Source organism: Emys orbicularis, chromosome 22 (assembly GCF_028017835.1).
Source record: "Emys orbicularis isolate rEmyOrb1 chromosome 22, rEmyOrb1.hap1, whole genome shotgun sequence".
Classification (NCBI taxonomy): Eukaryota; Metazoa; Chordata; order Testudines; family Emydidae; genus Emys; species Emys orbicularis.
Window position 1 is genome coordinate 2886539 of NC_088704.1, and position 24156 is coordinate 2910694.

Sequence of the window (24156 nt, forward strand, 5' to 3'; positions counted from 1 at the left end):
CCTGTTTGGCATTGAGAGTTGGGGGTTGGGTCCAGCACGAGCCCCTCAGCCTCTCCCAGGGGTGGCAAGTCTGCAGTTCTTGGGGGGAGGGGGAGCTGAGGAGCTGGAGAGGGAAGTGGGGCTCCTGTGGGTCACACAGCTGGGCGGGTACAGGGGAAATCAGCCCAGCCCTGCCTACTGCCAGCCAGCACCTGGCCAGGGGGGACCCTGCCCCTTGAACAGCCCCAGCCTGCCCTGCAGCCACGACCCCCTCTCCCCGTGCACCACGGGGCAGGCTGGGGCTGCAGGAGGGGAAGCTAATGCTACAGAATATGTACAGCCCCGCAAGACCCAGCCTCCGCCCCAGCCAGGAGGTGGGAAGACGGGGATCCAGGCAGACCCCAGCTCTGGGATTCAGGGGCCCTTTGTGCTCCAGGCCACAAGGAGCTCATGGGCCCAATGTCGTCCCCCCAGCTCCTAGCGACAGCTACAGCCGGTCCCCAAAGGGCTTCTGTAGGCAGGTGCCTCTGCCCTGCGCGGGAGTGTCCAGGGGGGCTGCCCATGCCACGCATGCGGGCGCCTCTAGGAGTCCTTGAGCATGCTGATGCGGGCATAGATTTTCAGCGCCGGGCCCAGCTTGATGTTCATGGCGCTCATGAGGTGATCCTCCTTCAGCAGCAGCAGGGCCTGCCCGTCGATCTCCTGGGCGCGGAACTCCTCCGCGATCTCCTGGCACCCTGCAGGGAGCCAGTGAGGCCATCAGCATGGGCGCCAGCCCAGCCATCCACTGCTCCCCCCCAGGCCAGCTCTGCCCTCTCCGGCTCCCTACGCCAAGCAGATCTGTGCTGGCTCAGGGCTGGAGGGGAGCCTGAGCCAGTGCGGGGGAACAGGACTGGCAGGGGGTGCTGTCCCCTCGCACGCAGCCCGTTGTGCTGGAACCTTCCTCTTGGCAGAAAAACGGAACAGCTCCTGACCCCGTCACCCAGGCACCACGGCCAGAACTAGCTCAGGTGTGTTTTTGTCCCTGGCCCAATCTCTTGCTGTGAGCTGTTAAATAGCTCCTGTGTCCCACCCACAGGTGGCTGCAGTGCTCCCAAGGCAGGAGCAGGGATGCTCCGCGACCCGATGCCCCCACTGGAAGGGCAGTCAGCACACGGCTCCGGGGCGCCTTGTTTCTGGTGGAGGGGGGTTGGGAAGACTCCTCCCTCCCAGGGAGGCCCAGACAAACCCTCTGCCTGCAGAACAGCAGGGGCAGGTCGGGGCATCTCACAGCGATGTGACAGGTGGGGCCGAAGGAGCAGGATGCTGACGGCAGAGGCCAGGAGCAGTCAAGGGGTGCAGGAATGCCCCTGGGGGAACCCCTGCAGGACAGACTGACAGCTCAGACAGAGGGGGGGCAGTGGCCTGTCCAAGCCCCAGCGCTGGAGGCAGGCACTCAGGGTCAGCACAGGCGAGAGGGAGGGCAGGGTGGTTGTTGAGGGGCCTCCCAGCCTGGCCACCAGCTCTCTGATTTGGGGGCAGAGTGGTTTGCTGTAGTTGAAACCTGCTGCCTAGCTCACTAGCTTCTCCCTGGAAGTCAAAGCATGGCTCCCCCATGCTCTTTGCTCCTTGCCATGCTAACTCCAGCCCATCCCGCTGGATAGCACAGAACAGCTGCTGGGCTCCACCCCAGAGCTAGCTGCATGTCAGCAGTGGGCAAAGCAACCCCCCAGACATGCAGGCCTCAAAGATCCTGCAGGCCCTGGCTGGCCCAGGGCCCATGTGGCAGGGAGGGGAGCAAGGCCGGGAGGGTCCCTCACCTGGCAAGGAGCGGATGAATTCATAGACATCCTCCACATTCCACTTGGTGGGCTCGCTGGGCAGGAAGTGGTGCCCAATGCCCACCAGGTCCCGCATGTGCATGTCGGGCAGCTCCAGGTCGCGCTCGCCCTGCCGCCGGCGTGAGGTGGACGAGCTGGCCGAGAGGGGCGACAGCGGCTCCTCGTAGCTCGAGTTATCGGAGCAGCGGCTGGAATCCTCCTGGCTGCGGTTGAGCTGGAGTGAGGCTGTGACGGAGAGTGGCACCGAGCCCGTGGAGAGGGACACCGGCGTCTGCGGGGCAGCGGAGAGGTCAGCCTGTGGAGGGGCCAGTCCCACCCCGTGCAACACCCACCTCCCCAGTCTCTTCTGCTCTGCAGGCAACTGGGAGCCGGGACGCCTAGGTCCTATTGCTCCCTCTGGGAGGGCTGCAGTGTAATGCTCAGAACCAGGGCAGGACTCCTGGGTCTATTGCTGGCGCTGAAGGGAGTGCAGTCTAGTGGTTAGAGGGCAGGGGACGGAGCCCAAAGTCCTGAGTTCTAGTCCCAGCTTCAGCAGAAAGTTGATTGTCTGTCAAGAGGTTCTTAGGTTCTGTTCACCCCCTGCCCCCATGCCCTCTCTGCATGTTACTGCCCCTCCCTCCCAGCTAGGCAATGGGGCTAACTGATGGCGACTATCATTGTAGCCCCATCTGCCCGAGAACCTGCAGCAGCGCCTGCCCCTCAGCCCTGAGGTGAGCAGGGGGTGCCCACAGAGGCGCAGCCATTTGCCAAGGGGCAGCCCAGGCTCACACACTAGCTCCTGGGGGAGGGAAGGGGGTTAGGATCACCACCCCGGGGGGTAGACGGCAGCTCACCTGTTTCTTGGTGTCCTTGCTGAGGACGGGTAAGGCTCCCTTGCAGGTGCGACGGCGCCCGTGCGTTGCCGCCCCCGGTTTCTGGAGCTTGCTGCGGTCAGGGTGGAAGAGCCCCACCCGCTTCGTGCACCCCACGTTGTACCTGCCAGGGGAGCCAGGAGCGGGTCAGTGACGGGGTCTCAGTTCAGCGGCCTCACAACCCTGCCTCGCTCCCCACAGTGGCAGGATGGGTGCAGATGGCGCCTGGGGGAGCCCTGCACCAGGCAGCACCCCGGCCCCTGGAGCCAGCATGTTGGGGGCAGATGATGCTGAGAGGGATGGGGCGGGACTCGGGGGCTTTGCCCTATGGTGGGGTTGACATGCACAAAGGGGTTGGGCAATGCTAGGGGGCCTTGCCCAGCAGCAGAGCCGGGAATGCTGCTCGGCGGCTGTGGTGGTAGTGGGGTCTGGCGCCCCTTGGTGGGTGGTGGGGAGGGGGGGTGGGCAGGCACCACTCAGCAGTGGTTACCTCTTGGCACAGGCCATGGAGCAGAAGCGTTTGGACCTCTTGAACTTGTAGGCGAAGTCAACGCGGCCACAGAGCTCACACTTCAGCTTCGGGGGGTTCCCCTCCTCTTTGGATTCTGTGGACACAGCGGGACACAGGGACCAACACAGACACACCCGGCTCTTAGTGACGGCTCGCACAAGCCTGGCATGCAGCAGGGCCTTAGCCACTGCCTGGACAGAGCAACCCTGCCGCCTGGCACAGGCCAGCACTGGCCCCCAGCAGTGCCTCTCCCAGCACAGCCAATCCCCCCGCCACACACAGGTCACCGACCGTAGGCAAGAACGCTACCCCGCTTCCCCTGGCCACACAGCGCCCCCCGGCAGGCCACTCTTGGCAGGCGCCTGGGTTGCTCTAGGTGAGGGGGTGACTGTCCCCGAAGGTTCCCCCTCTCTCTCAAAGGCCAGACGAGGGGATACAGCCGCTCTGCAGACGCTCTGGCTCTCCCGTGCCAGACAGGCAGGCTGGCCTGCCTCTGGGTGCCACGGGATCCTGCTTTAGTGGGTATGCAAACGAGTGTTATTCCTGGAGCCACGGGCTTGAGGGAGCAGCACAGGGACCCTGAGATGTTCTTGCCTCTTAACCCAGCAGCCCTGAGGAGACTGAACAACATCTGGGTGTTGGAGGCATCTCAGCCTTTACGTGTCTCCCCCCCACACTTTACCCACATTAGCAAACGGTTGCTACACAATCGGCCTGAATGACTCACCCCCCTTTGCATCCTGGCCCCCCAGCCCCCTCCATGGGTCCTGCTGCCAGACACCAGGCTGCCCCCCGAACCTGGAAGCCAGGCCAGGGTCCCTGGAAAGGCCCCAGGGGACAGGCCTGGCCCCAGCCCATAAGCCTACAAGCTGGAGGTCGAGAGCAGAAGCTCCCCAGCACGGCTACCTCTCAGCTCCCTGCTCATCTGCCCTCCCCCCTTCCACACTGTCCTTGTTCTCCAACCTCAGCGCCCTTTTCTCACCCCACAAAGTGTTCTGCAGCCTTCAATGGGCCCTCACAGTCCCTGGGAGGGGAGTCAGGATCATCATCCCCTCCCCCAAACCTTATGGCTGGGGAAACTGAGGCACAAAAAGGGGAAGTGACTCTCTCACAGTCACCTGGGACGGTAGTGGCAGAGGCAGAAATAGAACCCTGGTCTCCTGACTCCCAGCTCTAACCACTAGCCCATGCTCCCACCGCCCTATTCCCTGCTGTCTCTTCCTCCCCCGCTCCCCAGTGGGAATAGTGCCGAGGGCTGCTCTGCCTGGTCATCCCATAGTGTCCCCTCTGGTGGGGGCAGTGGGAAGGTTTGACCCTCAGTACCCACTGGGTTCCCAAGGGAGCAGGTAGCCCCCGACCTCAGCTCCTAACGAATGCGACGGCTGCTCCCTCCCCTGACTAGAGGCGTGGGAGGATCAGCGGCAGGCGCCCCAGCTCTCTAGCGCCCCTGCTGGCCGGGGCCTACCTTGCAGATAGGGCTCCTCCATTTCAGAGTCAGTGGTGGTTGTATTGTCCTGCTGTGGGAGTTTCTCAGCCAAGAGGCCCTGGGCATACTTCTTCTTGAGATTCCCCACGAGCAGTGAAGAGCGCCCCACCTGGAGAGCCGGAGACACAGGGCGAGACAGGTTAGAGGGCTGCTCTGCCTGCAGCCTCGGGCCGGCTCTCGGCAGGCCTCCAGAAACCCTGCGGTGGGCGGAAAGGAGGGGGCTTCTCCCTGCAGGTGCCTGCCCCAGAACTCAGCTCCAAAACCACAGACCTTTGCTGTTGGGAGTTGGAGGAGAGCTCCCCCAGCTGGCAGCAGCGGTAGGTCTGTTAGCGGCTCTGTGACGCAGCCACTGAAGGGCAACAGCAGTGACCCACCAAGCCAGGCCGCTCTGGTGGGCCAGCTAGGGGGCAGGGGGATGCAGAGCAAAGCAAGGCTCCTGCTTCACACTGCTCTGCCATGCTCCCTGCTGCACCAGCGGAGCTCCTGGCCTGCATGGAGTGGAGTTACTCAGGGGCACGCCCTTGTTCATTCTGACGCAGCGGAAGCCCCGCTTGGGTTTGGAGGTGGAGCTGGAAGTTCATGTGTCCAGGTACCCCACCATACCGCTCTGCTCCACTCCCCGTGCCCCGTCTGAACTCCCAGCTTACCACTTGCAAGCATGAGGCCAGCCGGCAACCCAGCTCTGCCAGCTTGCAGCAAACTGGTATTAGAGGGTGCCAGGTCCAGAGGCTGAAACGACTTGCTCAGCCCCACACGCTGGGGAAAGCCGCCCCTCTCCTGTGCCTCTAAGGTGCATTTCTCCTCCACACAGAGTGCTGCGATCTTTGCCTCATCCCCATCTCCCCAATTCAGCACCCAGCTCGCATGCTCAGTGCAACCTCCCTCAGTCATGCAGCAGACGCACGCAGGCCCCAATCCTGCATTACCCACCTGCTGCGAGCAGTCCCATCACGGCCTGAGTCAAAGGGCCATGTGAACCGCACAAGCAGTGGTGAAATCCACCCTGGGCAGCAGAAGGCCTCGGCACCACTGATATCCCGCAGGTTTAGGAAGGGCACGTATCTCATGCTGGGCCTCTGCGTGGGGGTGAATTTCATCCACTGAAATTTGCAGAGTCTCACAGCTCAGTCACCTGTCTGCTTATTTTCCCCAGGGCTCTCTCCCCAGGGAGGGCTGTTTCCTGCCCTGCCAGCTCACCCGGGGAAGACGGTGTCGAAGGAGGTTTTTGTTTTTGTTCTGAGGACCGTGGAGCTTTTTCTCTAGCTCTAAAGCAGCTCGACCATTTTCGCGCCAAGTGGAATATTCCCCTTTGGGCAGAGACCAGGCGGAGATGAGACGGCTGGAATGGACCCCTTTAAGCACAGCAGCTGCTGCTCCTTCCTCAGGAGCGCTTGACGCAATGCGCGGCTGGGCGTCACTGTCTGTACCGACCCAAGTGCTTTGGGGGGGTCTCTATCCTCAGGCTGCAGCTCTGACGGGGCTGCAGGCCCCCCACCCCCAGGTCCTGAGCACTTTGCTCTGCTAGGCGGCTGCACAGACAGGCTAACAGCCCAATATTTATTTAAAGGTTCTTGTAAATAAAGTTAACAATAAAACTGAAACCGACGCCCAGAAGCGTCCCCGCCCCTTTCAAAGGCAGTAATTCCATTCGCATGTTCACCTTCGCGCACGGTGAAGCCAAGGGTTTCAAAGCACATTTGAAAACAGCGACAAGTCTGAATCATAACCCTTGGGTTAGTGCTTTTCACCCGCGCCTCCCACAGTGCTTCCTAAAGTCTCATTATCCCCATGGCTCGCGTGGGGAAACTGAGGCAGAGCAACTAAGGCCCCCATTTTTCAAAAGCGGCCTTGGATTTGGGGGGTCTCAGGTCCCAGGTGCTCCAGTGGACACACCTAGGGCCTGATTTCCTGAAGCGCTGAGCACCCTCCGTGGGCGTGCACAATCCCAAACAAGGCCCAAAGTGTCTAAAACTGGGCACACAAATTCAGAGGCCGCTTTTGAAAAGGAGCCTTACCCAGGATCACACCTGTCAGTGGCAGAGCTAGGACTGGAACTCAGGAGTCCTGACTCCCAGTCCCGTGCTCTAACCATTAGACCATCTGACCCAGAATAGCACCCCACTGCAGGGGCAGGGTCTGCATCTCTCACAGCAGAGGTGAGCGCCCCCCTCAGGCTGAGCCGTGGCACGGCAAAGACTGGAGGCCTATGTTCAGCTGGCTCCTGCTATCGTCAGGGAAACAGAGCGGGAGCGAGACCTGCGCGTGCGCCAAAGCGAGAACACAAAAAGCGAACAGCGTAAAGAGGGGAAAAGAAGAAGGTGCGTACCGGGAACGGCTCTGCCCCCTCCTGGATCACAAACCCTTCGATAACATGCGTCAGGACTTGGGGTTTCACAATGGCCTGTGGTGGTTTATTCTCACCATTCTGGGGGGCAGTGCCAGCGACAGTAGAGGCAGAGTTTCCGTTCCCTGATGTCATGCCGGGGCTGCTGGGGTCGTTCTGCACATGAACACGGTCCTGTCCCGGCTCTGCAGGGGGGGAGACGAGATTGAGCTGCAGGGGTGGGGCTTGCACAGAGACACAAATACATCCACAACTGGTGACACAGCAATGTGCGCACACCGCCACAGAGCAGAACGCAGCCAGCTCGAGCAGTGACAGCACACACAGAGTGCAACAAGCATGCGCACACACGGCTAGGAGAGGCAGGGTGGGCCAGGCCTCCCATCCCCTTGCTCCCCCCAGGTGGGGCGGGCATGTGGCAAGGCGGTTGATCTTAGCAGGATTAGCAGCCTGTGTGGGATCTGCCCCCGCACCGTTCAATGGGGCAGCCATTACCATACAGCTGACTCCCCAGCTGTCCCCCCGGGACGGATGAATGGCCCAGCGCAGCCAGTCACATGGCACTCTCCCCCCGCCAGCTGGCGCACACAGGCTGGATTGTATGGAGCTGAATGCTCTCCAAGAACCCCCATGGGCAGAGTCAATGGACAGAGCACACTCCCCTCCAGCTGCGACTCTCCCAGGCACAATGAACAGAGGGGAGCACCAGGAGGTCTGTGGGCAGCTGACTCCACTGTGCCCAGAGGATCTGGAATTAGAGGGGCCCAATCTCTACAGGGGATACACTAAAATACAGCAGATCCTGTGCACAGCACCCCCCCCACACACACATACTCCATCACTCCTGGCACTTAAGCCGGGGTAGTCAAGCAATGAAGCATGGGGACCCCATCCCCCATGGGACCATACTGACTGTCCTTCTGAGCTGCTAGGGGCCTAGACAGACACCGGAGCCCTACCCACAGTGCCAGGCAGCAGGCCTCTCCAGCCCCATCGGACACTCTGCTACAGGAGGGCAGGGAGCGGAGCCAGCTGGGATGGGGGGTGAGAGGCTCTGGGTGCTCCGAGGAGGCTCCCGCATACAATCTGGTGCCAAGGGGATCCCTGCCAAGTAGGGGAGCGATTCCCCCTCTGCTGCAGCCCCTGGACGCTGTCCTAAGTGCTGCCTGCTCCCCCGGCACAGGAGGGGCCAGCAGCACAGAGATCCTGGATTGATCCAGATTGCAAAGCTTTCCAGGGCTACTCTAGGTTATGCTAAGGCCAGCCCGGATACCAAGGTGCGGAGAGCAGTATAAGAATCTGCAGAACAGGAAGGGCTGCCTGGCCATCAGCAGAGCCTCAGCCCTGGTTGCCCGACACAAGGAAGAGCAATTGGAGTGCAGGGCCCACAAACCGGCTATGGAGCCTTTGGAGGCTAGAGAATGCATCGAAGTCAAGCCCCGGCTGGCAGTGGGGGAGTGCGCCAGTGCCCCCTGTTCACCGTGGCTGCTCTCTGGCCCCACATAAACCAAGTTTGGCAGGTCTCAGCCTAGCTCCATGTGGACAGGTGTCCAATAAACGCCATCACAGGGACCACTAGCACTCCCTCCTCAGCCGTCTCTGCCACAGCATGGGGGGGCCATAAGGCCAGACTCTCAGAACAGGCACACTGGGCACAGAGCCCTTATGGAGCTGGGGCCCGTGACGTCCAGGCCCCTCCCTCCCCCATGACAGCATCCCCGCTGGCTCAGGGCTAAAACATAACCAGAAGAGGCCACATGTGTGGGATGCCTGTCCCACCACCAGACCCTTTGCCCCTGAGGTGCTGCTCCGGCCACCTGGGCAGGGGCTAGGCCATGAGAACAGAGCTAGCAGGGCACAGCCAGGGGATTTATGGCACCGGAGCACCGCAGAGCCCTGGAGGCATGTGCCTCTGTCTTAGCAGCAAGGAGCCTCTCATGGCAAATCTGTGCCATCCCCCAGGTTACCCCGGCACCCTGCCACGGCGCCTCTTCTCAGTATGACTGTGCAAAGTAACACCTGGGGCAGAGCCAGGGCTGAGAGCACTGCAAGGCAGCTCCACGGGCATGCGGTGTCAGTGCGTATCCAAGTAGTTCTCACTGCAGGAAATCTGCCTTGGACTACACTACCCAGAATCCCTCACGGGAAGCAGCGTGAGGACTCAGAGACAGCCAATGCAGCAGCCCGGTGATTTGCTGGCTGCAAACCTTGTGGTCGCAGTGGGTCTGTACAGCCTAACCCCCTACATGTCCAGAGAGTGGCACAGGCAAGGGCAGGCCTGGTTCCCAGCAGAGCCGAGTCCCATGGGTGTGCCACCCCCCCAAGCCCCTGCAAAGGAGCCCAAATGGGCCTCTCTCACCCCCATCACTGTGACATCAGTGCACCTTACGTCCATGGCAGGGGGAATCGCCGCCCCTCCCGTCCTCCCAGCCATGCACCTTTTCCCTCCCCAGAGGGCAGAGTTTTCTTCTCCCTCCTTTGTAGGGCAGAAAGGGATTCACTGACCTGAGCTGGGGAGACTCTTGCAGGGCTTGTGGTTTCACCCCCTGGACTCTAAAGCAGGTCCCTTTGCCGCACAGCGCTAGCACCTCCTCCCATCTCAGCCCCCGCCTTCCCAGCAAACATCAGTGCAGCAGTCATTAAACATTAAACACATGCAGCGGGCAGGGGCCCAGTGTGGCTGGGAGCAGGATGTTCCCAGAACCGGCATGCGCTGGCTGGGCCCAACCCCTGCTGGAGTCTCATTGGCTCCTATTAGGAGAACAATGTGGCTAGGCTAGGCTAGGCCAGGGCAGGGCAAGCAGGCTGCGGTTTAACTTACTGCCCCTGGTGAGTTTAGGCCAGGGAAGGGGTGGAAGCTGGCTGCTGGGCATGGCTGCGGGCCGAGTAGTCTGCACACGCAATGCACTGACAGCGTGCGCGTAGGTGCAGACTGTGGGGGCGCGTGCAGGCAGTGTAGTGCACAGACTGTGCAAATGAGGGGAGCAGATGGGAATGGGGTGGGCAGACGAGATGGGGCAGCAGGAGGGGGCTGATAATCCTAGAAAAGCAGGGCTGGAAGGGGCCTCAAGAGATCATCTAGTCAGGACAGGACCAAGAAAACACCACCTGTGCAGAGTCCGCCATTAGAGAACCCCCCCCCCCCAATGGCTGGAATTGAGGCTCCTCCCCCATGTAGCTGCAGCCCCACAGCCCTCCCTCCCCCCCCCCATTACAGCGCAGTGGGCAGGATGGGGCGTTCAGGGTGATGAGATGAGAGCGGCACAGGAACCAGGACACACCCACGGCTCTGAAGAGGAGTCTGAGCACAGGCTAGGACCCTCTGTGCTCCCTACAGCTCAGCCACAATCGGGGGGAGGGGGGACCCAGGGAGGCTCCTCTCAAACACCGAGATCCTGCCCTCTTCCCCCATGGGGGCAAACAGGAGAACGGGACTAACAATGCGAGGGTCAGGGTCTCTGCCCATTGCCAAGGAGGAGGAACGACACTCAGCCCCAGAATGAAAAGGCAGATTGACAGGGAAGCCAGCTGAGGGTGGCTGGGAAGGGGCAGTAGAATGGGGACCCCAGAACCCGGTCTCCGCCCAGAGAAGGGCCTATGCGATCGGAGGTCGGCAGGTGGGGTGACTGGAGATGCCAGAAGGGGGACTGGACTGAGCTGGAAGCAGCTGGAAAGCCTGTGAGGTTGGGTGCAGCACTCTGCATCACAAGGAGACCATGGAGTCCAGCCCCAACAGGGCCCCTCCAGACCACGGGGTGGTGCCATTGACAGGGCCACAGACAGACAACAGAGAGAGAGGGGCACAGATTGCCTTGAGGTTCCTGGGACTGGGAGCAAAGCAGGAGCCTGAGTTAAGGAGAACCATGGCCCCGAGGAGCCAGGCCGAGGAGGAGGGAGTCCACACGCTTCAGGGAGTTCCTGGAGCAAAGGCCAAAGGAGATGGCAGATGGGGACGGAGAGATTCGGGAGCAAGTCCCAGGAGCTGCTGGACAAGGAGATGATCCAGGTCAAAGCAAGCAATAGGGCACCCCAGGGACAGGGAGCCCAGAGCCTGGGGCAGGCATCTCCAGGAACAAAGGATGAAGTATTAGCAAGTCCAGAAGCAGACCAGACTTGAGACTCTAGCTGCTCCAGCCCAGGGAGATCAATTGCATCAAAAGCCCAGCTGGGAGTAGTGCTGGTGTGATGAGATCAAAGGCTCTGGCCACCCAGGAAGTGCAGTCCCGGTGCTGGGGAGCCATGCTCTGGGGGAGAGAGGAGACTCCTGCTGTGCAAAGGGCGCTGTGGCTGTGGGTAACCCTCTGTGCTGAGATGGGGTCTCTCTGCAACACTCCCCCAGGGAAAGCAGCATTTGCAATCCGAGCAGATAGGCGATCTACAGGTGGCTGCAGACAGCTCAGGCTGGTCGGTGCTGGGGGGGCGGCGCTGCATACCCTGGGACCCCTTTAACATCAGTGTCACTTTGCAAAAGTTGCCAGAGGCCTCCATGCACCGCAGGGGGAGCAGCATCATTCCTCCCTGAGCTAGCACCCCCCCCCCCCCAGGAGCGAGAGGGGAGCTCAGTCTCCATGGCTCAATCATCCTTTTCTTTTCTACAGAGGCTGCCAGACAAGCGGCCCCAACAGTGACAGCTGCGAGGGTGGATTCCTTGTCATGTGGACACCTGTCAGCTGAGACCCCTCAACTCGTTGCACCTAGAGGCTCCTGAAGCTATTTGAGAGCAGCACTCCCTGTCACTACCAGCCTGAGCTAGAGTCAAGACTCTTAACCCCCTGAAGCAGCCAGCCCCCTTCCTGCCACGCAGTGAGTATTCCAGGGAACCCACCAGCCCCTCTGAGATCAGAAGCAGAAGAAACACAGAACAGGGATCCTTTGGAGCCTGGGAAATCCTCACCAGAAAACCCCACGCTCACTGCCTCCCCCATCACCATCCCGCAGCAGCACTGCAAAATGTACTCTGACCACACGCCACCTGGCCATGCCAGGCTGAGAGCAGAGGGAAGAAGGGGGCCCGGCACATCCTATGGACCAGGCCTATCCTACCCCCCACACCCTCCTTCCCCGGCATGGGTTACAATGCAGCTCCAACCATCCTTCGGCAGCCTCAGCCTAGTGGCTGATTCACACTCTACGTGGAGGCTGGTGTGAGGAGCTGGCTCTTGAGTTTTCATCCACCTACTTATGTCCAGGCCTTTGTGGCTCACGCTGCATCAGCACTGAATGCTGAATACTTCTGGGGCCCAGTGCCTGATGGTGCTGGTGCCCACAGCGCCAGGTGAAGTCACTGGGAGCGATAGACGCGCAGCACCTTTGAAAGCCAGGTCAGGAATGTGCATGCACACGGGTTCCAGCAGGATCTAGAGCTGAGCCTCGCCTCAGAACCTGCTCCAGCAGGATCTGGATTTTTCCAGCCTGCCGGGGGCAGCTACAGCTTCCATCTAGCAAAGATGCAACACACAATCTATCCACCAGCCTGGTCACACGACCCACGTAAGCCGCAGGGCACAATCCCCCTCCCCCCATTGTCCACACGCTGCAGCCTCCCCCACCAACCCCTCCTCCTCGTGTGCCAAGGAGACACCCCACTGGGCTGCCAGGGGTCTGCTGGGCTGAAACTTCCATGGCTCCAGCGCCCCCGGCAGCTGGGCTCCCTGCCTCCCCTCCCACTCCCACTCCCCCGCCCCTCGTGTCCTCCGCTGAACCCGGGAGCTGCGCTGAGCTCTGTGTATCCGGAGCCCGGCCGCGAGCACTAACCTGAGCGAATCAAAGGCGCAGCGGCCGGTCCCGCGATCCCGCCCGGGGGCGGCCCCCCCGGAGCCCCATCTCTGGAACGAGCTCTCGGCACAAACAAAGGGCCAGCCCAGCTGCCGCTCCCTGCGCCCGGGCGCTACGGCTGGGAGGGGAGCCAGCTCCGGCCTGGAGCACCCAGCGCAGCCTCCGGCCTCCCGCGCCGGGGCATCGGAGGAGGTCGAGACAAAGGGGGCGGCGGAGAAATGCCCCGCCCGGCCCCGGGGTCAGGCTGTGCCCGGCCTCGGGCAGGCGGGAGCGGGAGCGGCCCCGGCCCGGGCTGCGCGCGGAGCGCTGCGCTCTAGCTCTGCGATGGCACCGGCCCCTCGCGTCTCCGCTCCGGCTCCCGGGCGGCGTCAGGCAGCGGGCGCAACCGGCCGCATCCCCCGGGCCGCCCAGCCGGGTTGGCCGCGCTTAGTCGCTCCGACGCTGGGCAAGGCGGTCGCGGGCGGCGCAGACAATGCGAGTGCGCGCAGCCTGCGCGGGGGGAGCGGGCAGGGCGCGTCGGCCTCTTTGTAAGGCCGCCCGAGCCACGCAGGCGAGCGCTGCCATTGGCCGCCCGGCCCGGGCCCGCCTCCAATCCCCGCGCCGCGAGGGGGGCGAGCGGCAGCAGCTGCTGCTGGGGAAAGGCCCAGCTGGCCCCGCCGGGAGGGAAGCCGCTCCGCGCAGCAAGGCCCGGGAGGCGCCGCTAGGAGCAAAGGCCGGTCCCAGAGCGGGCGGGGGCCGAATAAAGCAGGCCCCGCGCTGCACGGAGCGCGCCCCTTCGCCCGGGCCCTGCACGCTGAGAGCCCCGGGAGGAGAAGGGAGGGCGCACACAGACGGTAGCCCGGGGCCCCTGCCCTAGCTCTAGGGCCAGGAAAGGCTCCCGTGCGTGTGCAAGGCCGGGCATGGGAGAAAGAGGCAGCGGCTGGGGGGTGCATGGAAGTGGCTTGTGTCCAGGCAGCACCGCGCAGATGGGCTGCCATAGATTGGGGGGGGCTGGTATGTCTCCATGGCAGTTTAGCCCGCTGAGGAGGAGATGCACAATTTGATGCTATTAGTGAGGTTGTGAGGACAATAATGCCTGCATCTGTAATTTTCACTCCATGCATCTGAAGAAGTGGGTTTTTAATCCACAAAAGCTTATGGCTAAATAAATCTGTTAGCCTTTAAGGCAGGGGTTCTCAAACTGGGGGTTGGGACCACTTAGGGGGTCACGAGGTCATTACATGGAGGGTCATGAGCTGTCAGCCTCCACCCCAAACTCCGCTTACCTCCGGCATTTATAATGGTGTTAAATAATTAAACACGCTTTTAAATATTATTAGGGGGGGTCGCACTCAGAGGCTTGTGATGTGAAAGGGGTCACCAGTACAAAAGTTTGAGACCCACTGCTTTAAGGTGCCACTGGACTCCTTGTTGTTGTGAGGATGGGGACTATTAAAAGGATTGTCGACTGTATTACTATTTATTTTGTTTAAAATTGTATTATAGCTTGTAAACATTAATAAACTATCATAATGCACACAATACCCAGACCCCCACATGTGCTCTCTTCACACTCACACACATGCACACCATAATAGTCCCCACACACACTATGCACAGACACACTCCCATGCACCATTCTCAAACACATTGCACACACCCTGGATGTTAAATCAGGCACTTCCACAGACAGCAAGTACATACTTTACAATTCCATTATATCCTATCCTGTGTGGGTGTCATGTTGTGAGGTACAAGTCTGATGGCCTGAGCACAAGGCTGGGGGCCAGGTACCGCTGATTTCTCAACCCGGCCCTAACACTGGCTCCTTGTACAAGAGCAAAGCCTGCTGCTGCTCTGTGCCTCAGTTTCCCCACCTGTCAAAGCAAATGTTGGCAGAGTGCTCTGGCCTTTGTAAATATACTGAGTGAGGATATTTGTGTATTATAAATGTAAAGGAGCCCTGTCCTTGGAATCCTGCCTTTCTATTGGTTCCTGCACCAACCTGACTGCTAGGAAACAACCCATTCTGGCAAGCAGACACTGTCTCTGTGACAATGTGCAGTTAAACTGCAGTGTTCCCTACATAAAGAGGTTGTTATTTTAGATGAACAATAATGACCTCTGGGTCAGGCGTTACCTGGTTAAAAGGCCTCTGCTGTTCCTATTCACTGCACAATTTGGATTGTATAAAGCAAACCATAACACAAACAGAAATAAGTTTCCATGGCTTAAAAACAATAAATATTAAGTCCAGTGGAAACAATGTTTTGTAAACTTCCCCTGCAGAGTTTTCAGCCAAAAGGCTGCAGAGCTGAGAACCTCAAAGTGAAACTGAGAAGAAACCAAAGGGCAACACCGGATGCTAATGTTTGTTATTGCCTACGCAGTGACACTGAAATAAGGACAAATCAGAGATTTTACAAGCACTTTCCCTTGTAAAGACTTCATGTGGTTTTTAGCAACACACATACAGAAACAGCTGTGTGCAATACACAGGGTGCCAGCGATACCATGAAATCCACCAGGGATTTAGCTATTGATCTTGGTTTTATGTGGAGGGTGCCCAGAGACTATGGTGATGGGCAGCTGGAGAACATCCTAAGGGTTGGTCTACACTTAAAGGTTTTATCAGCATAATTATGCCATTAAAAGCTCTGGTATAGACAGTTCTATTGGTACAGAAGTGACTATACCAGTCGAGTTGATGCCAGGTCCCCGATATAGTGTGTAAGCACTTTATACTGATAGAACACACCTACACTAAGCAGGTTTTGGTGGCTTAACTAAAGATCCAGATACATTGGCAAAACTTTTCCGTAGTGTAGACAAGGGGCTGGATTAGATTAGATAGATAAGGTCTGTCTGAGTTGTACTTGGTGAAGGACCTGAGGTGGAGGGCAAATAAGCATACCTTGACCCAACCTTGGTGACTGCCCAGCCCTGCAGCCGGCCCCCTATGTAAATCAGAACAGCTCACAGGCGTCTCTAATTGACACCCAGCTGCCCACTGGCGCCAAAGGGCCATTCCAGCAGCCAGGAGTAGCCGGAGTACACAGGCAGTTTGCCCACACCCCCTTGCCCACAGCTGGTCTCTCACTTATGCCAGGGGAAAAGCTGGGGGTGGCATAGTTCCATCAGAGAGGTGTGTGAATTTCAGTGAAGGGCCTGATTCTGAGTTCACGTACACCTGTGTAAATCAGGACTAACTCCCATGAAGTCTATGGAGTTACACTGGCATAAGGGAACCGGATCAGGCTATTGTGTGTCCTGTGCTTTTGGGTCCTTCAGGACGGGAAGCACTACAGCAGTGTAAGGAATTAATTCTTTATGCTGTAACTACTGGTGGGAAGACATGGAATACATGAGGATAGTGTCTACCCAGAAATCATGGGCCACATTCTGTCCCACTCCAGCAATGCAGGACAGCCTGGAAACTCAGTTCCCAGCTGGTAACTGCCAATATCACTCCTCGCTTTTGGGTACCACATTTGCTTCTCTCCACTCCACCAGCATCTCTCCCATTCTCCATGACTTCTGTGAAAAACAGCTTCTCTAGCTGGTACCTCGAGGAGATCTATACAGGCAGAATAGAGCCACCCAGGCTGGAGTGGGGCCCAGACTCCCTCTGTTGCAAAAGGAGTCAGATGACCTTAAATGGCCATGACAGGTTATAATGGGCTAATGTATCAAACTCTCCTGTCCTTTCTGCTCCCGCCCTGCAGAGGGACAGTGTGGAGCTGCAGGAGCTCTCTGTCTCTCTCTCACATCCATGCCAACCCATTTCCAAACCACGCTGGACTGCTGAGTCCATACCAGGCTCCTAAGGGAAGGGCACCTTCCAGAGTTTTAGGCTCCCACTTGACCCTTAAGAGCATCAGTTTGTGACCTGAAAAATCCTCTGGATTCTCTGGGCTTGCGTCTGTTGCTCCCAGCTCCTTTTTTGGAGGCAAAAGGGGGCCTGAAGGTGCCCCAGGGAAACCCTCCTGCACAGCTCCCACCTCCCTCCAGCAGAGTGGAATGCCCGTCAGGACTCTAGGCCAGCTCCTTTCCCAGCCTGTGCCGTGCAGGCACCCGGAGCGCTCCAACCGTTCTCTGCTGCCCGTGGCCGACACGGGGAAATGAGAGTAAGTCAGAGCGGCCCCAAGGCTGCTCTAAATTACACCAGGGGCCAGGCATGCCCAGGGGGTTGAGAAGCAGGAACGTGGCTTAAAGCCACCGATGCCCCCGCCCGTCCTGTGCAGAGGAATGGGGTAACACGACTTTCCCCCCCAGCACTCGTGGTGGCCCCTCCTGGGCCAGGCTGGAGCACATTGGGGGGCTGAAGAGACAGCACTGCGACCTCTGCTCTCCCCAGGTCCATCTGAGCCTGATCTGCCCCCACTGGCTTTAACTGCACACTGCGTCCCCCTCCAGGCCAGACAGGCCCCCGAGCAAACTGAGTCAGGCAGAAGGGAGCTAGGGCTGGTGTGTGGGGGAGGGGACCCTGGAAGCGCTGTAAGGGTGCGCAGTGTGTGGGCTGAGCCCCTACTGACAGGCCCCCCCAGCAGCAAGTGGTGCCGGGGAAGGGGCCGTCAGTGGGATCAGAAGGCAGATTTGCACAGTGCTGCAAGGGATCAGTCCCTGCATAGGCTGCACCTGAATTCAGCTGTGAGCAGAGCCAGGCGGGTGGGGGAGGGGTTGCTCCATTTCATTTGTTTGAAGGCCCAGCGGCTGCACCAGGAGCCTGTTGCCCTTCAACCCCAGTGCAGGCAACCTCCCCCCATGCATTGCCCCCACCAAGGTGCCTCAGCCCGGGGGCCAGAGGGGAGCTCAGTCCTCAGCCTTCTACTGAGGCTGCCAGCGAGAGTAGACCCACCAAACGCATTTCCCAGAGGCCCCAGGTGCGGGCAGATGAGAATTCCCTGCAGCCACTACGCACTGGGCTGTCCTTTGGAACCCAGGGGGATTTGTGAGCACAGCTGCCCCGTCCATGGGCCTCCTAGGCCCTGGACTCTCCCAGCTGGGCTATGCAGCACATGGCTGCAGGCTGGGCAGCTCCCCGGGGAAGGGGGGTGTTGTCTCAAAGGGTAGCTACTCCGAACGTGCTCGCTGGTTGCTGGAGTCACACAATATTCAGCCCCAGTCTGCTATTTTGGGCCTGCGGTTTGGAGTTCGTTTGGGTGGATTCTCATCAGGATGTGGGAGCCCTTCAAAGAATGGCCCGAGGCGGTGGGAAGTGGTAGAGCTGACTGAGCCAGTGCCCCAGTAGGACCTTGCAGGGGCTGGGCTCTTTCAAACAAGAGACTCAGGCCACTCGTCAGTGCAGGTCCCATGGCACTTTGCATGAGCATTACATTAGCCCGGGTGTCCTGGCTGAATTCCACATGACTAGCTATAGCCTGCCTCCCTACATCTCCAGGTGAAGTTTCAATTCACTGCTCTCTTCTACTTTGCTTCCTGTTCTAAACTATTGTGGAAGGACTCCTGTGAGCTGACACATCCCACCCCAGATGTGGCTGCATTTCAGTGCTCACTGGAAGGGTTCCTGTACAGATGTAAAGGAGTGACTGGAGTTAGGGACTGAAGTCATGAGTCTTGGGTTCTCTTCCCTAGCCTTCCATGGATTCACTATCTGGTCTCAATCAAGTCACGTCCCTGCTCCATGCCTCAGTTTCCCCATCTAGAGAATGTGGCTAAGCCTATTTCCCTACCTTGCAGTGCTTTGGGATCCTGCAGGGTGCAGTAGAAAAGCAAGGTGAATGGGTGCCCAGGGCCCTGCCCGAGCATGGGAAGCCTGCAGCCTTTGAAGTTGCTGCCAACAAAGAGTGCGGACTTTCCACACTCCGGGGCTCCTACATTATTTCCAATGGGGACAGGCGTCGCAGGCAGGAGCCCATGCTGGGGAATACCAGGCTAGCTGGGGATGCATGTGGAGCCCACAATTGTCCCATCCCTGGGCTCCAACCTGAGCAGCACTAACCCCGGGCTTCACTGATGTGCCGGCTGCACTAAGACCAGGGAGGAACCGTAGGGAGACAAGGGCCTCCTGCTTTCCTGGAACGGTGCATCCAGCGCGGATTCCAGCCAGCGCAGCTCTCTGGTCTCTGCTGGGCAGGGACGGGAAAAAAGCTGTTGCCAAGAATAAAGGGAGTGGTTGCTCCATGGTGGTTCATGAGTCTGGTGAGACCAAGGACAAGGCACAGGCCTAGACCAAGCTCCTAGAGCATGGAGGGGGGATGAGGGAGACTGGGTGTGCGTCTTTCACAGAGGTGGTGACTGCGACCCGACCTCACCGCAGCTCGCTCTCACCTGCTCTTCGCTACCCAGGCCCAGCTGAGAAGCAAGCTCTCCTGCCTGTCCGGATGCCATGGCCCGAGCCTCGTGCCACCATTTACACCAGTGCACAGTGGGGGTGCAAGGCCACCAGCTTAACTGGGCAATGTCTCCCTCCACTTTGCATCGGTGTAAGGGACGGGCCAAGCTGCAGGGCCACAGGGAAACACTGGAGTTCTCCTCCATCGCAGATCCTCTCCCAGGGGGCACTCTGCCCCAGGCTGTGCCAGCTTTGCCCGGTATGATTCCTGCTGGGCTCATGCCTGCACACTGCCCCAACACCCTTGCACCCCACATGCACAATCCCCCATGCCCACTACAGCGGGCAAAGAATGGGAGATGGAGTCACTGGGGCGGTTATGGTCCAACATGGGAAAATGACGTGGAAAACATTAGTTTGTTGAATAAATGATCAAACCACCTCTGCACACAAGAGCTCTGCACACCCCAACATACAGTACACAGCCCCACAACACCCCCCACCCCTGCACACAACCCCACCCCTCCAAGACATACCCCTGCACAACCCAACACACTCCCAGCGCACAACCCCCCCGACACACACACTCACGGTACATCCCACACAGGCCCCTCCCCAGGAGCATTTGCAGCTCTGAAGCCCCTTCCCCTTTCCCCACGCCTCCCCATGGGAGCAGGAAGACGCTCTGCCAGGGGAGGCTATGGGGATGGATACAGCCCAATGACCCTGACAGATGGGTCCATGCCGTGCTGTGGCTTTTCCAGTCCAGAATATCCCAGAGGCTTGGCGTCTCAGGGGAGCCTGGCTCCACTTAGCGGGCAGATGGCATTAATGAGGCTGGCCCCATGCTGACTATGCCCCCGGCACTTGGCATTCGGGGGCTGACTGTCTGGGGGACCATGACGTTTCCACCCCCAGCTCGTCTGCTGACTGGCTGCAAGTCAGATTGTTCAAGACAAGCCAAGGCTGGGGACAATCAGACACCGGAATAACAAGAATGTCTGGGTGTGGGGAGAGGAGCCCTCCTGCCCCCGGCATGGGGCAGCCCCCCACTGACGGGGGTGGTCAGACAGCTGTGGTTCTGGCCATTTCCTGCCCTGTGTTGGTCACGTCCTCTGACCTCACTGCAGCACAGAGGGTGGCTGAAGTCCCCTGCCACATCCCTGCCATTTGTGCTGTCACTGCCCATGGGCCAACCGGTCAGTTCCCCCCGGCTCCCGTGCCCAGGAACAGTGCTGCAAGGGCTGGGAATGCGGAATCTGACCCCCAACCTGTTTGCATTGGAATTCAAACAAAGTAAAATCCTGGAAAGGCTCTGGCTTTATAAAACCAGCCAGATCGAAACGTGGGGCCTAATGAGCGCGGCAGCACCCTGCAATGATGTGCCCTGGGCATGTCTCTGCCCGGCCTTCCTGCCCTACAGAGAGATGCTCCATGTCAAACCGGGCCCAGCTCAGGGTCGGGAGCAAGGGATTCATCACAGATCCCAGACACCCACAGCCAGGATGCAGGAGGCCTGGGGTTGAGTTGGGCCTAGCACAGGTTCCCCAGGCTGGTCCCATCCCAGCCAGCAGTCCTAAAACAGCCCAAGGCTGGAAACCAGGGGAACTTTCTGAGCTGCCCCACAACTGCGTGTTCAGAGCAGCAGTGCTCAGTGCGGTGGGGAAGGCGAGAGCTTGACGAGATGTGGCAATAGCACCTCACTCCCATCTCTTGTGTTGGGAAACATGCTGCTGGAATCCACCCCTCCAAGGCACTTCCACAGCACCCATCAGCACGGGACCTGTGCTGCAGGGTGAACAGGGCCAAGGATCCCCCAGATGGGAGCAGCCAGCTCTCAGGTGCACCTGCACCAGCGCAGCTCCCCTGTAAAGGCAGGATCAGCATCACCAGTCAGGGAACCTGCTGCACCCTTGGCATTGCCTGGTGATGGGGCTGATGCCACCACCCATGCAGCCTGCTACATTGCCAGCATTACTGCCCAGGCAGGCCAGCCACAGCATTGGGATTCCCATGTGAGTGTGCCCCCCACACCGCTGGTGTCACTGCCCAGGGCACACGCCATGCTGCTGGCATCACCACACAGGCAAGCCCCTGCATGACTGAGTCACTGACTGGGGAACCGACCGCACCACCACCCATTAATGCTAGTCACCCCAGGACGCCCAGAGCCATGGTGCTGTCTCCTAGCCAGGCAGGCACTGACTGCTGATGGTGTTTGGGGGGTGGCAGGAGGAGTAACCCCTCATCTAAGAACCTGCTTTGCACCAAAGCACCACTGCTCGGGAGCCAGCCCGAAGGACCCACCCACTGCCAGGTCTGATGCCTGTGTTGACACCTGCCCCTATCTGCCCCACACACACCGTGAGAGCCTTCTCCTCTGCAGCTCCTGCCAATGGCAGCAGCCTCCGGTAGCTCTTCACCTCGTCCTCCCTGCACCTCTTACCCCCTGTGCTGGCACTGCTCTCTCCACCTGGAGCTCGGCCGGGGAGCAGCTCCCCCAGTGTGAGTCAGAGCAGGCTGGGCAGCCTGTGGACGCAGCGCAGCGCAGTGCAGTGTAGATCCCGGTGGTGGCACGCTCTGGGGCCTTGCCTGTTGTGCTGGGCACGGGGGGCCCACTTGCAGTATCTTTGCATCCAGGGCATTCTCCCTTGTTCTGCCTCTCCGATGGGCCCTGTGCACTGCTGGTGTGCACATGGGGATCCAATGGGGGAGTGAGGCTGCAAAGCCCCTTGGGGTGTGGTTTATTTCCAAGGTGCTGCCCAGAATACACTCAGGAACTTTCCCCCATGCCCCAGCTTCCCCCTGAACACTCCCCAGCAATCCAGCTCTGCCCCATTCCCTAAGCAGGGGCCTGCCCGTCCCCATGTCTCAGAGCAGGGGGTGGGCAAGGCAGCCGCTCCTGGTAACAGCCCACTACACAGCCAAGGCTCCTTACCATGAGTAGGGGGCCTGTTGCCCTCAGAGACCTCTGGGTCTGGGGGTGCAGTTGGGGGCATCAGGGCAGCCTGTGGCGGCTGCGGCTGCTGAGCTGGCAGGCTTTCCGGGTGCTTCTCAGCAGGAAGGATGTCTTTCCTGGCATTCTCCTGGATGCTGAGCGGAGGCTGTCAGAGAGGCAGGCAAGAAGGAGAGTGTAACAGCAGCCAGTGCCTGGAGTGATCCCAGGGCTCCCCCACACACAGGCAACACGTCGCCCAGCATGAAACATGAGCACCTCTGGGGTGGAACGTGGTGGCTGTTTAACAGCGCACAGAAAAATCCCACAAGAGTGGAGGCCAGGAAGTGAAGAAGAATCCTGTATCCAGCTGAGGGGACACTGTTAACAATCAAAGATTTACAGTAAGATCCCTACGTTTCCTCCTCCAAGTCACAACCAAACCCAAACCCGGGACCAAATCTCCCAACGTCCCCCAGTGGCTGGCACCGCATTCCCCGGCCATGCCACACTCACCGTCCCGATGGCTGGCTGGAGCTGCAGGATCACGGCTGAGGCATGCTGGAACTTGCGCTGCGTGGCATGGTTCAGGCACCCGGGGTGTCCATTCTGAGGCCCGCCCTCAGGCGCTGGCTGGGCTGGGCCCACAGCTTGGAGCCCAGGGGCGTGCAGAGTGGGCTGGTATGGCTGGTTGGCACTAGGTTTGTGTTGACTGGAAGCTTGGCACGGCGGCGGGTGGCACAGGGGGGCTGGGCCCTGTGGGGCGGTGTGGCTCTGGCCCTGCACCTGCGGGCTGGGCTGCACCGCCAGGCTGGGTGTGGGCGGGGGCAGTGGCTGCAGCTGGGGTGAGGTGTTGGCACCGCCCTGGATGAGCTGAGGCTGGGGCCTGGGCTGGAGCTGCTGCTGCTGGATCACAAACTGGTGCTGGATCTGCTTCTGCTGCTGAATGAGCTGGTGGGGCTGCAGCTGGGCGTACGCTGGAGGGGGAAGCACAGCACAGAGCCGTTCGTCACGAGGCCTTCACCCGCCCAGCTGCGCAGCCCCTGCTCGCGCACGCAGAACATTAGCCTCTTTGTTCCAGAGACACCTGGGCTGGCCACGCCCGCCAGCCCCCTTCAGCTGCACCGGGGGCATAGCCACCCCCGTCCTCTGAGGTGCCCAGGCATGAGGCGCCTCGCCCGCTCTGTTCCCCTCCCCCCGTGCACAGCCGGGGCCAGACTCTCCTTGGGGAGATGCATGAGGCGCTGGACCGTGACTCCGGCGGCTTTATTGTGTCTGCCTAAGTGGTGCGCCCCTCCCTTGCTCCCCCAGGCACATTAGCAAGGGACAGGCGGGCAGGGAACGGGCATGAGGGGGAGAGCACAGGTGCTGTGGCATTTGGTCTCCCACAAACAGGGACCCTGAGCCCCCTCTTGACTCCGTGTCACCCATGGGGACAGAGGCCGTTCGCTTGAATTCTCGCTGCTGCCACCAGGGCTGGTTGTTTCTAGCCCAGCTGGTCAGGAAGGAAAGCTTCGGGCTGTGACCCACTGCGTGATGTGTGCCTGAGCCTGCTGGCTGGAACACGAGGAATGGGAACCGGTCCACTCAGTGGATGTTCACTCCGGTGCTTAATGTTATCACTGTCAACCACAAAACATTTCAAAATATGTGGGCATCCTGGGATTGTGGGCGGAGCTTGGGTGTTGGGGTGGAGCTTCAGTAGAGCACAATTCCCCATCCCCCCTAAAATCTCTCTGCATGTCAGAAGCACAGGTCTCTCTGGGGTAGGGATAAGTGCTGTGTGTTGGTGAGGCCCTGCCCCATTCCTGGCAGGGAGGAAGCACTCAGAAAGCAACAAGGTAAAACGGTGCCTTTTCCCTCACGTCTCGGCTCCCCGATTGGCCGGCTCCCCCAGACACGGTGATTCCTGCCAGCCCTGCAGGGGATGGTGCAGCCATGGGGGTGCTGGCTGGGCCATTCTGCCTTCTGCACCATCACCTGGGCTGCTGGATCAGGTACCGACCCCAGAGTCCATCCCCAGTGAGGGACAGATGCAGGATAGACCAAGATGGAATTGCAAAGACTCCAGGCAGAGCCAGCCATGCTGGGCAGCTAGAAACATCCCCCAGTGACTTGGGAACGGAGCCCACTGTAACTGTAGCCATGCGGGGGAAAAACAGGGGATTGCACTGGGTGTTT

At 59.8% G+C, this 24156-nt stretch overlaps 1 protein-coding gene across 1 annotated transcript in view; it reads right to left on the reverse strand.

Moving 5' to 3' along the window:
* Positions 1 to 526: 526 nt before the first annotated feature.
* Positions 527 to 24156, reverse strand: part of PHC2 (polyhomeotic homolog 2) — a 48940-nt gene continuing 25310 nt past the window's right edge. The window contains exons 8-15 of the mRNA XM_065421280.1: positions 22492 to 22952; positions 21979 to 22144; positions 6974 to 7176; positions 4627 to 4756; positions 3141 to 3255; positions 2633 to 2774; positions 1779 to 2070; positions 527 to 716 (exon numbers count right to left, since the gene is read on the reverse strand). Coding sequence (XP_065277352.1) covers positions 562 to 716; positions 1779 to 2070; positions 2633 to 2774; positions 3141 to 3255; positions 4627 to 4756; positions 6974 to 7176; positions 21979 to 22144; positions 22492 to 22952 — 1664 coding nt within the window. The 3' untranslated portion in view covers positions 527 to 561. The remainder of the gene's footprint in view (positions 717 to 1778; positions 2071 to 2632; positions 2775 to 3140; positions 3256 to 4626; positions 4757 to 6973; positions 7177 to 21978; positions 22145 to 22491; positions 22953 to 24156) is intronic.